General features: G+C 39.8%; 1 protein-coding gene across 8 annotated transcripts in view; it reads left to right on the forward strand.

The window, feature by feature from the left end:
* The window catches only part of LRRCC1 (leucine rich repeat and coiled-coil centrosomal protein 1), a 221,413-nt gene that overhangs the window by 90,463 nt on the left and 117,575 nt on the right, over positions 1-13,375 (forward strand). For all 8 annotated transcript variants that reach the window (XM_029591580.1, XM_029591582.1, XM_029591575.1 and 5 more), the window contains one exon: positions 11,299-11,503. In XM_029591580.1, coding sequence (XP_029447440.1) covers positions 11,299-11,503 — 205 coding nt within the window. The remainder of the gene's footprint in view (positions 1-11,298; positions 11,504-13,375) is intronic.

The raw sequence follows: 13,375 nt of genomic DNA on the forward strand, positions 1-13,375 counted from the left end.
CTGTATGGGTTGTTGTGGCAGGGGCACATCTTTTCAGACTGGGCAGAACGCTTTTGTCTAGCGGCTTGGCTTTTGAAAGGCAACTTCTCCGTCAGAAGGGTTATTCGGAACCTGTGATTACGACTTTGCTTCAGGCAAGGAGACCATGCACGTCTTTGGCTTATTTCCGGGTTTGGAGAATATTTGGGTCATGTTGTTTGCAGAATGAACTGCAACCATTGAAGGTGGAGACTCCTCCGGTTTTAGCCTTTTTGCAATGCGGTTTAACTAAGGGCTTGGCCTATAATTCCCTACAGATTCAGTTAGCCGCCTTGGGGTGTCTTTGAGGTAAGGTGCAGGGAAGCTCGTTGTCGTCTTATCCGATCGTGATTCGTTTGCTGAAGGAAGCAAAGCATCTATGTCCACTGGTCTGGAAGATTTGCCCGGCCTGGAACCTTAATCTGGTCCTTCGGGTTCTGTGTAGTCCTCATTTTGAACCGATTAGAAGGGCTTCCTTAAAAATATAACTTTGAAGTCCATATTCTTGGAACCCTTTCCTACACTTTTCAGAGGAGGGTGTGTCGTTACGAACAGTTCCTTCCTTTTTGCCTAAGGTTGTTTCCTCATTTCATCTTAACCAGATGGTGGAACTGCTGGCCTTTCCACATTTATCACCAGGGTTTCCCCTTGGATGTGCAGTGAATTCTCTTGCAATAACTTAAGGTTATGAATGCCTTTCGGAAATCAGATCATCTTTTTGTCCTGCTCAGGGGAGCAAAGAAGGGAAGTAAGGCTTCCAAGGGCACGATTGCAAGATGGTTGAAGAAGGCGATAAGTACATTACTTAATATGACTCTGGCCGAGTTTCGCTCCTACAGGAGCTCCCTCAGGGGCTATTAGGGCAAAAAATATAATTTAAAATCTGATACACATACAAATATGACATACATAGATGTGTCAACAATAAAAACATACATGCATATTTAACAAAATACTTATATAAAAAATACATATATAAAAAAATGCATATATGTATTTTGTTAAATATGCATGTATGTTTTTATTGTTGACACCTATGTATGTCATATTTGTATGTGATTCAGATTTTAAATTATATTTTTTGCCCTTAATAGCCCCTGAGGCAGCTCCTGTAGGAGCGAAACTCAGCCAGAGTCATATTAAGTAATGTCGCTACACCATTTTACACATTTAATCAACAAATGTTGAAGACTATCACACCAAGTTGCTCAGCCTGGACTGTACATGTTTTTTTGACAGTATATTGATTGATCACAATTGAAGACAATCTATAACGATAGCCCCTGAGGCAGCTCCTGTAGGAGCGAAACTCGGCCAGAGTCGGGCTTTTTCCAATAAAGGCTGTTTCACACCGATCACCCTCTGTTTCTACGCTCAGTTATATAGCAGGGCCTGAAAAGTTTTTATTCTCTGCTTCCATCTGCTGGTAGGGATGCAAACCCCACATGCCTGAACTGATCTGTGGTATTACAGGAATGAAAATTAGCAGGTAAGAACAAATTTTCCTTTCTCCTGGAATTTCTGTCCCTAAAGATTTAACATTGCATTTTGTTTCCTGCAGAACATTTATCCTGTTTGGCTCAATGCCCTCTTTAATATATAATGCCATCCCTCCACCAGTTTGAACCATCCTATAATTGTGATATAATTTGTACTTTATCACAGTGTGCCATTGGTTATACTCCTTCCACCAAAACTCTGAAATGCCAGTTATATCTACCCCTTTCATCCGGTGTTAATCACACTAACTCTGCTGTCTTATTTTTTTTCAGACTTCTAGCATTTGTATACAGGCATTTCAAAGCATGCTTTTTGTTTGTATTAACAACCCGCTTATCAGTTGACAGGGGTAATTTGGAATCTTTCTGCTCTGTCTGCTATTTACTGTGAAGAAATACTTCCTTACCTTACTCCTGAATCTATCCCCATATTCTCTCCCCTCATGGTATGATTTTCTTTCTACTGAAAACGGCTTGCTGCTTTAATATTAATAGCTTTGAGATGTTTGAATGTCTCTGTCTTAACCCTCTTCCCTCCTTTCTTCTAGGGTATATTTTCTAGACAGTCATTCACATGAGTAAAAAGTGTTTACCTGCATAAATCAGCCATTTGAAAATTGATGTCCTTCAATGCAGCTACTAGTTGGTGTTCCTTGGAGGAGGTGTGGGGAGAGGGTAATTCAGGGGAGGGAAATAACATGCATAAATTGCATTTTCAGATCTACAGTAAATGCATTAGTTTCTTTTATAATTCAAATTTTTTATTGAACCATCCAATCTATCACAAACCAGAAAACAAATACAATAAACCAGGGCTACATGGTTCAGATGCTTTTCAGAATATCAACCTTCCCTCCCTTTCCCCTCCACCCACACCTCCTTCCCCTATGACAAATGAATTTATTTTCCATTAAAAAATAAATAAAAAAAGATATAAATGTCCATAAGTACTTTGTAACCACATCAAGTTGCAAAGCAAAAGTACATGTGTACATTTCCCAGTTTGGACAATTTAAAAATTACCCTCATAATCTCATTACATAGGGCTTATAGATACAAACTTTGTACCATTTTAATAGCCCTTCTCTGAACTGTCTGTACTCCAGTCTAATTGTTTCTTGACATATGGCCTCCAGGTTTGGACACAATGCTTCAGATAAGGATTCATTAATAACCTGTAGAAAGACATCACCTAGTTTGTTTTTTTTAAATCATAAATAAATAACAACTATTTCTTGTGTAGCCAGAATTTGTCACCACCTGGTCACACTGTTTTTATACCGTGAGATCTTCAGGTGTAATCATCCCAAGATCTTTTGTCTTTGCACTTCAGTTCCTCTCTTCCATCAAGTACTTCCATCAAGTACATCTCAAAGCTATTAATATTAAAGCCGCAAGCCGTTTTTAGTAGAAAGAAAATCATTCCATGAGGGGACAGAATATGGGGATAGATTCAGGAGTAAGGTAAGGAAGTATTTCTTCACAGGAGACAGAGCAGAAAGATTCCAAATTACCCCTGTCAACTGATAAGCGGGTTATTAATACAAACAAAAAGCATACTTTGAAATGCCTGTATACAAATGCTAGAAGTCTAAAAAAAAAAAAAGTACTACTGCTCCTTTAGATTTCTGTACTCCATATGCATGACCGTACGTTTTATTGCATTCATTTTTAATTGACAAACACTTGACTATTTCTCAAACATTTTTATATCGCTTTTCAGTTTTCTACTCCATCTGCTTCATTCACTCTGTTGCAAATCTTTGTATCATCTGCAAAATGCACTTAAAATATTGAATAGAACTGAACTGAAGCCAGATTTTTGTCAAGGTCCTTCACTGATGACCACTCTTGGCATGACCTTCATTTACCATTATCCTCTGTTTCCCATCACTCAACTAGCTTAACCATCTTAGGATCCACCTCTAGCCTGCTAGATCCACCTCTAGCCTTACTGAATTCCAAGGACCCAGTGAACATGTTTACCCCGATCTAATTATTTGAGGGGAGGTGGGAACCTTTTCATACTATCCTCATTGGGGATTGGGATAAAGATTGCTCATAATTTTTACTTGTGGGGTTTCTTTTTTTTTTTTTTAATTTTTTATTTATGCATTATTTCAGATATATTACATCATATATCAAAGTATAAGAGAGCTTACAATATTTCACTAAGGTAATAAAGTAAAAGAAAAATACTATTAAACAAATTCTCTTAAACACAGGAAATATTGGGACCAAGATTAACAAGAAATATTGGAGCTCAATACCTTTAAACATACAAAAAAGAAATAAGCCATCACATGATGCATTACCCCCTAATATATTATCCCCTCAACCCTTACCATCCAGGAAACCTCTTAATTGGTCTGGTTCATTGAATATGTATCTATTTCCTTGAAATTTTAAACAACATTTATAAGGGGTATTTCAAGACCATTGTGGCCCCACGTTTCAATACTTCAGGCCTCATTACCAAGAACTTTCTTCTCCGCTCCTGTGTGGAGCGGACAATATCTGGATAAGTCCAAATATTTTGCCCGTAGTATTTTACATTTCTATTCCTGAAAAAATATTTCAAAATTAGATTTCTATCCTGTTCAAACGGAAAAGTTGCTAATAATGTACCCCTATTCTTAATCTCAGTCTGTAAAGACATTTCCAATAATTATGAGGCATTCAAAGATTTATTTTCTTGTTTTTCTTGATTTTGTTCTACTGCTGCTGGTGGTGTTTCCTTCTTATAAACATAATAAGCCGTTGAAGCAACCGGTATTATCTCTTTAGGAATCTTTAAACATTCTTGCATGTATTCTCTCAGCATTTCTACCGGAGATAATTGTTTCAGCATTGGAAAGTTCACCACTCGTAGATTAGAAAACCTTAATGTGTTCTCAATCATCTCAAAGCGTTTTTCTGCATTTAAGTTTGCTTTAATTATAGTTCCTTGGACTTTTTCCATAGAAATTACTTTCTCCTCCAGTTTTATGATTTTACCTTGGTTCTCACTTGTCGTTTTTTCAGCATTCAATCCCTTTTTATTTAAATCTAAGAATGCCTGCGTTAAGGTTGAAACAGCTGACTCTATCGACGCCATAGCTTTCCACAGCATGTCTAAAGTCACCACAGGAGGTTTCTGTAATACAAATGCTTTAAAGGAATGTAAGTTTACCAGTTCTTGAAGGGCATTTTCTTTGATGTGCCCCGGTAAGCTTATGGGTTTAGGCGTGGCGGCAACAACTCCTTCCCAGTCTCCTCCACCCTCTCCGTGCGCCGATTCTCTGCCGCTTCCGTCTGTCTCGAGAGGGGGGGGGATAGCAGCTCTTTCCTCCTCTCGCTTAGAGCTCGCGATATCTCCTCTCCTCCTCCTCTCCCTTGGATTCACGGCAGTGATGGCGTCTTGGGTGCGCCCGGGCTAAGCGAGATCTCCTCGGTCATGGGGATCGCTCCGAGCTCCTGGAGTTCACCCCTAGCGGCCCTCGCTTCCGGCAACTGCGGGGTAAGATTGAAGAAGGACTCAATCTTAGGTTGTTGTTGCAGTGATTCTTCTTCTTTCAAATTAGTAGAATCTTTCAAACGCGCTTTGTGTTTTGTATGCGGCATTATCAGGAAATTTCAAAAAAAGATCAGGAAAATCAGAGAGAGCTCCTTCCACTGCATCTCATGTGGTGGCCATCTTGGTCCCTACTTGTGGGCTTTCTACCAGTTCTCAAAGTGAAAGTGTGCAAGTACTTTGACTTTGAAACTTGCAGGTACAAAGTATGCACAGTCACTTGCATCAGCTTTTTCTGTGGGTAGAATTTTACTGGAAAAGTATGTGAGTAGACTTGCAAATGAAATTTATGCATGCTTTCTTCCTTTACCTAAACACTCCCCTATGGCAAACACCTGTCAATGAGGCTTGAAGTGTGCACATTATGAAAATACCTACAAACGTTTAATTACATTGAGGGAGGGAAATATTAAGACTGCTGAACGGGTAAAATTCTTTGAACATTGTCATTTTGATCACCCAGTCAGAGAAACTGATCAGATTTGTTTGACTTGATCTTCCTCTGGCAAATCCATGCTGTCTTAGATTCTGCAAACTAGTAAGCAATGAGCTGATGCATTAGATGTGATCCAGGTTGTCCAGAGCTTTGTGGAATATCAATGCCCTCTGACAATACTGATCATCCATACTGTCATCCATCCTGAAGTTAGTTATGCCAGATTGATCCTTTCCCAAAGTATACTTAAGAATAGAGAACAAGATGTCAAAATCAGTGGCACTAAAATGCAGCCATGCTTCATACTAGTGTCATCACTAAACTCATATATTTTATTTCCATACTGCATAGTTGCCTTCAATCCCTCTTGAAATTTCTCATCTTTTGTGGGCAATCAGTTTTTGTTATAGACTGTGCCAAATCCTTGTCTTTACTTTGAGTGGCTTTTGTGAGATGCCTTACTTTTGGCCATGGTGTGTATGTGTATGCAGGGATTCAATAATTCCTCCACTTGTCATGCATTCTTTCTCCTCCTCCTCGCATCCAAATAATTTGTTTTTAAGGAGGAAGCAGAGGGTAGGCATTCATAAGTGCCTTTCTTCCCTGATAAGTGCACATCCCCTTCCTTTCCCAGGTTTCCCACCTCACAAAGTACAGTTTGTTCTCTTTCAGGTCTTCTTCCTCTCCTCCACCCCACAGCACTATTTCTCTCTCCTCCATTACTCCCCCAACCTTCAGTCCTCTTGTACTTTTCTTCCTCTGCCTTCCAACCCCACTCTCCCTACCCTTAGCCTGCAACCCTGATGAATGCTGAAGATGCTTCATCCTCCTGGGCCTGCTTGCTCCATTTCCCCATCCCCAAATCAGGGCTGAAGACTCCAAGTGGATTTTTAAAATCCTGTATATTTGTGTGCGCGGCTATGTTATAAATATAAATAGAGATAAAGCTTGTAATTAGTTTTATGTGCCTGTTCATTGTAGTCAGGAATATAATCAAGTAAATTTTAAATTGGCTATGCGCGTAGATTTTGGGGTTTATGTGCGTAGATGGACCTTGCGTGCGCTGTGCGCATTTTACAATGGACCCAGCCACTCGCGTAAACCCTAGTACATGTCGAAGTGCCGGGCCTCTCCAAAGGGGCAGGGTCTGGGCGAGCCGGGACAGTGCCATTTGATGCTGTCCTGGGGAAGTGTGCGCTGGCAACTGGCCAGCGCGCGGAGATTTCTTCTGCTCCAGAGGAGCAGTAAGTACTAAAATAAATTTGGGAATAGGTTAGGTTTAGGGGCGGAGAGGGGAAGAGGAAGGAAGGTTAGTAAGGGGTTAGGGAAGTTCCCTCCCAGTCCGCTTCTTAATTGGAGCGACGCCGCGCATATTTTGCGAAAATTCCCCTCCCCCACCCCCCAGCGCATGCCACCCGAATGTGCACGCGCAGATTTTAAAATCCAGCGTGCATATGCGCGTGCCAGCACGGGCATGTTATAAAATCAGCACGTCCATGTGTTTGCGCCGGGAACCGTGCGCACATGGACATAGACATGCGTGCGCTGCTTTTAAAATCGAGCCCACTATTTTTAAGTAAAGCTTTTTGTTATACAAAATTAAGCGTTGTGGGAAGGCTGCCTCCACCCAGCCTCAGAACTTCAGGAAGGCTCGTCTCCCTGCCCTTCCCAGAGGAGCCACGGGAAGGCCTGCCTTCCTCTTCAGCTGGCCCTGTGGATATACTAGAGATCTTGCCTCCCTCACCACCTGTTCTCAAGGAGCCACAGGAAAGACTGCCTCCTTCCCTACTCTCTAGCCAGGAACCCAGATTTACAGTGAAACATTCTGAGGGCAATAACAAAAGATAAAATGCAGTTTTACCTGCAGAAATGGGCTGTTTGATTATTGCCAACACGTGTACTTTTACCCATGGGGTTTTGTAGGTGCTCCTGGGATGGGGATATGTGGGTGGGGAAAGAGGAACAACTATACCATTTTTTTTTTTTTTTTTTAATCAAAATTACACATGTAGTTTTGCCTTGTAAAAGTATCTGCAAAAAAACACAAGCAGACATTTTTGCAATTAATTTTTCATAGGACAGTATTAAAAGCAAACTAACTACATATTTTGCTTTAATTATTGCAGCAAATTCTTCCATTTTGCTAGAACATGGGTAGTTTATCTAAACTCTTATACACATTCTCACACACACACTCACCACATTTTGTTGTTTCTTAGAATTGTTTTCCAGTCGTGAACATACCATACTCCACACCTTTCAGGGCCAAAAAATTGGGTGGAAACATTTTTGGCAGTAATTACAACTCGGAGTCTGAGATAAGTCTCCAGCACATTTACACACCTAGATTTATTAATATTAGACCATTCTTTACAAATCTGTTGAAGCTTTTGTCAAGTTCCTTGGGGAACTTTGATGTGTAGTAGTCTTCTATGCCACGGATTTTAGATTGGGTTGAGTTCTGGGCTCGCTTTGGGCTATTCCAGAACATTTACCATTTTCTTCTTTAGCCACTCTAGTGTAGCTTTGGCTTTGTGCTTCAAGCTGTTGTCATGCTGAAAGGTGAACTTCCATCCTTGTTTCAGCTTTCTTGCAAAGTGCAGTAGAATTTCCTTGAGTATTTTATTTTTCTGTACTTTTTGTCCATTCATTTTCTTGAAAGGTATCCCATTCCCCGCAGATAGGAAACATCCTCATAATATGATGCAGCCACTACCATACTTCACAGTAGGGATGTTGTTCTGTGGGCGATACGTTTGGTTTCTGCCAAATACAATGCTTTGCATTCAGGCCAAAATGTTTTATTTTCATACCACAAAACCTTTTGCTACATGGCTATAGTGTTCCCTTGAATACTTCAAATAGGATGCAAAATGGGCTTTCTTGAATAATGACTTTCTTCTTGCCACTCTACAATACAGGCCGGATTTGTGGAGTGCTTGAGATGTTATTGTCACATGCACACTTTGACAACGCTTGGCATTGAAAGCCTGTATCTTTTTGAAAGGTTCCATTAGCTTCTTGATTGCCTCTCTGATTAGCCTCCTTACTTGGTCTTCCATTTTGGAGGAACAGTCTGATCTAGGCACAGTTTTGGTGGTGCTGTACACTTTCTACTTCTTAATAATCCTCTTGACTGTGTTCTGGGAGATATTCGAGGACTTTGCAATTCTTTTATACACGACCTATGCCTTTTCACAACTTTGTCCCAGAGTTCTTTTTATAGCTCCTTGGGGCTTTTTTGTTTGTTTGTTTGTTTGTTTAAATGCATTATCCAGCAGAGAGACTTAACATCATTTAAAGCAATGCAGTTTAACACAGGTAGGGTCAAGTATTTGATGTATGCTTTTTGAAGGCAATTGGTTACACTAGAACTTGAAGTGTTTAGGATTGCTCAGAAGAAGGAGAGTGGATTCTTATCTAACCAAGTTAGTCCATGTTTTTATTTCTACTTCATTTTCTAAGAAATTCTTGAATATATTGTTCACTTAGCAATTGTGGTGTAGGATGTGTGTATGCATGAAACAAACACTGGCTTAATGCATTTTGCTTTCAGGCTATAAAGCAATAAAAGGAGAACATTTTGGAAGGGAGTGTAGAATTTCTATGGCCACTGTAGTAATTGTAATTCCCATTCTTTTTCTACGGTAACATGTTTTTGCAATTACAGTGTTTATTTTCAGAGAGTTTAGTTCAGCATATTTAGGTGAAACATGTTATTTTCAAAGAACATAGAAGTACCAGTTTGTCTTTAGAAAAAAGTAATCCCAGTCAATGGAGGTCCCAAAAAAGGTCAAGTCAGAAATCACTTGTCTATAATTTTCTTTAGGTGGCATTCAGTCATATTGGTACATTTAGGGATGAATTTTCAAAAGCATATAGGCGCATAAAAATGTTTTTCATGTGCGTAAATAGGCTTTTCAAAATTGCTCTGGAGGTTGTGTGTATACATGTGTGCACAAAAGTGATTTCATGCATTTGAAAGAAGCAGTTTTGGGGAGGGGCAGATTTAAGGCAAGGAAACAATTGATGCATGCTTTCCATTTTCGAAAGTTTGCATGAAAATGTACACGCACAGTAGCAGATGTAAAGTTGTACATGTATTCTGCACAGAGTTCCACGCACACCTGGTGATTTTCAAAGCGTATACGTCCTTTTTGAAAATTTGAGCTAAAGTCTTACGTGTACTTTCTTCACACAGACTTTAGCCCAAGGCGGGCTGTTCTATATTTATCCTCCCTGAATAGATAGGTTACTGCCCATTCCTGAGATAGTAAACATACAGATTTGCAAATTTTTTGGCACTCGGCGAAAAACATTCCTGACCCCTGTAATAAAATTTACCCAGAAGTAGATGCTTGAATGAGTTGAAATGTAAATCGAGGAACTTGGAAGAAGTTTGTATGTATGCATATACAAAAAACTAACAATATTTGGAGGGTGGATACAGTGTTTTAAACTTTATATTCATATATACTTATGTTTACTTAAACCTGTGGTGAGTTCTTCAGTTTTTTTCCTAGTGTTAACATGGCTGTAGATGTACATTTTTCTTTCAACTTGTCCTGACATGTTATGTACAATACTGTGGAACCATTGTTTATTATTTATTTATTTATTTAAATTCTTTTAATATACCGATGCTCAAGACCAGGTCTTATCGTACCGTTTACAATAAACTAGGGGGAACCAGTTAACAGAGAAAGCAAAAGTTACATTATAACAGGGAACGTGGAACTAGGCTGTTAGAGAAAAGATAGGTTAAACAAATTCTAACTGGAGAGAAGGGCAAAAAGCAGGAGAGGGTGCTTACAGGATAAGAATTATGTACAAATTTACATAGTGTATATGAATTAAGCAAGTTATAAGATAGTGCAATTAGTCGAACAACAGTTCCTTTGAGTTGCGGAAATGGACGCATCCGTGGGGTATGAGACTCATCCGTGGGGTATGAGACATTACTCTCTGCATCAATGACAGGGGATGGCAGGAAATTTGAATCAAACAGTTACCAACAATGGCCCTGAACTTGCTGGTTGATGAAATAGATAAGTATGGGAAAATAAGTGTGGGAGCTTGCTGGGCAGACTGGATGGGCCAATTGGTCTTTTTGTGCCGTCATTTCTATGTTTCTATCTACAGCTCAGTTACTTCGCCATGAGTAGATCCACTACGAAACCAAGATGTAATATATGCTTTGGAGATGGCAGTAGATAAGATTTGAAGTACAGAGTGGTGATTTTTCATGAGTTCCACTCCTTCCCTTACCTCTGAAGAGATTTCCAGCACTGCAAGGCATATTTGCAAGCTTTTCCTACACATTCTCACAAAAAGATGAGCCCATAGCCATAAGAATCTGCAGGCATCACTAGCCATTACAGTGACGCTTGATATTATTTCAATATTATTTATTAATAAATAACTTTGGTATCTTAGTAGTACACTGCACTTCAATAATTGTATGTTTAGGAGTTATTTATAAGATTTAAAACTAGCAAAATTATTTAGATTTATTATGAAAAGCAAACTAACTTGAAGTTTCATATTTTGGGATTTTGACTTGGATAAGTTTTCTTTTTATTTGAAGGAAAAGTGACTTGTTCAAGACCTGCAAACAACCAGCAGTTCTTCAACTGGTTTTGCATTATAATCGTTAGATCATTATTCTGCCATTGTTTTGCAAAAGATAACTATTATTGATTAGCTACTAGTCTTATTGCAGAAAAGAGTTTGTAGAAAGGCATTCAATTTAACAGAAGTAAATATTTTTTTTTTATTTCTCTAATGTTCAGGCTAAAGGAGTTGGTTTTAAAAGAAAGGAATGCTAAGATCCAACTTGAAGGTCTTGTCCATCACTTGAAAGATGAAACTGAAAGACTTGGTAATGAATTGACTCAGGTGAGAAGTAAAGAAGAGGAACAACAGAAAGCCTTAAAAAGTTTGGAAGAAGCCTTATCAAAAATGGATACTCAAAGAGTGCAGCAACAAGCCACAGAGGTATTCACATTTAATTTAAAAGGGGGAGTTTGTTTAACAAATAAGACCTATTATATTCTCAGTCTAGAAAATGCCTTTGGGTTCTTCTTGTGATTTGTGTTTAAATATTTTGGGGGTTTTTTTCTATTGAAGCCAAATAGGTCACTGAGTTGCACAAGTGAGTGACGAGACTAGTTTGCGCTGAACAGAGAGATTATTCCAGAGCTAGAAAAGCGGGAAGACCTTTGTACAGAGGTTTAATACTGCTGTGGCCCTGCAGTTTCCCTTAATTTCTTTTTTATCCACTAAAGTCATCTGATGCCCTTTATATTTCAGTGGCGATCTAGTTATGTTTTTTGACACTTAAAGGCCTGTGCAATATATTTTTAATATGCACTTTAAATGCTCTCTTTTGTATGCTAAAAATAGCATGCTGTGCAGCGAGGCCTTAACATGGTTAAATTGGTCTGGAAAAAAGTTAGCTGAAGCATACTAATATTGGATACCATGTTTCATTGGTTAAACACCTGACAGCAGTCTCTGAGGTCAAATTGGTTAATTCTGTTTCTTCATTGTAATAAATGTATGAACTTTTTCACACATAAGATTGAAGTAATTTGTTCCTATTTTGAGAAAAGGGATTATGACACAAATAATGGAGAGTGGAAAACAGATGACAGCCTCTGAGAGCAGGAGTTGATATTCAGACAATAGGAGGCATTTTAGAAGCTTCATCAAGTAGTGGTGACACAGGATTGGAAGAGGGTGATCAAGACTTAGGTCAGATGCCAACTTCAGACAGGGGTTCTGATACTTCTGATGTTATCTGGAATGCATTTCATTTGATTAGTTAGGAGAACTGGGCAGAGATGTTAAAGGAGTTAAAAGGAACCATGTGTGTTGTAGACCTTTGTCACTTTATATTGGTTATGTGCGGGCCAGGGCTAAATGGTCTGGAGCCCACAAGTAACCTGGCACCGCGTCCTGTTTTACCCCCTACTTCCAGCGCTGTCAATCCTCATGGGCTGCATCGCTGGGACACTGCCATCTGCTCACCGCTCTGTCAGCGTGCATTGGTTTGGCGCGCCGACAGCGTCATCCAGGGGTGCCGGTCATGCCGGATGATGTCATTGGGTGGGGATGGCAGTCGCAGCCCAGCAACATCAGGCCCCCTTTAAAGGCAAGGTCTGGGAAGCCCATCCCTTTTGCCTTCAGCTTTTGAAGCTGCCACATCATTGGAGGCTCCTTCACTTTGCTGGCAGCAGCGTTCAGCGGCGTCCCACATGGTTCGCCAATTTCTATCTTGTTCACGGCTTAGGATATCTAACGATATCTTAGGATATCTGTGACGAACCACTGCACTTGCAGTATATTGAGTACTGAACCAATTTTCAAAATTGCCACTTGGCAGCGGGATCAGCTCCTCCACACAGTCCTCGAAGCCTCCTCTCCTCCAAATCTCATTCATGATGTGGATCTCCCAGGTATCTTCACTTAAACAAATTTAAAGTTCAAGATAAGGGTTTGCAGCTCTGGGTTAACACAAGCTGGCAAGCCTTTTCTAAGATAGTTGCTTGGATCTCATGGACTTGTCTTTTCTGGTCTGACATCATCCCATGCCGAAAATGGTATGATGTGAAGCTCTGGGGGAGAAAGGTAAATCACCAGATTGGCGTGTGGGATCAGAAACGGGGTGGGTGCCAGATTGGGCATGGATGGACCGATGTACAATGTGAAGGCTTGTTCAGGCCAGATAAGACACATTTGTCTGACATTGGTTATGACATTTTTAACAATGCGTTGCAGGAGGCCTTCGAGGAACTATTTGGTGTTATAGAAGGCCGTAGATGAGTGTTAGGGGGATGAGGCAAAAGTTTTCTTACATCATGCCTA

The sequence above is a fragment of the Rhinatrema bivittatum genome, chromosome 2 (assembly GCF_901001135.1).
Source record: "Rhinatrema bivittatum chromosome 2, aRhiBiv1.1, whole genome shotgun sequence".
In the NCBI taxonomy this organism is placed as follows: domain Eukaryota; kingdom Metazoa; phylum Chordata; class Amphibia; order Gymnophiona; family Rhinatrematidae; genus Rhinatrema; species Rhinatrema bivittatum.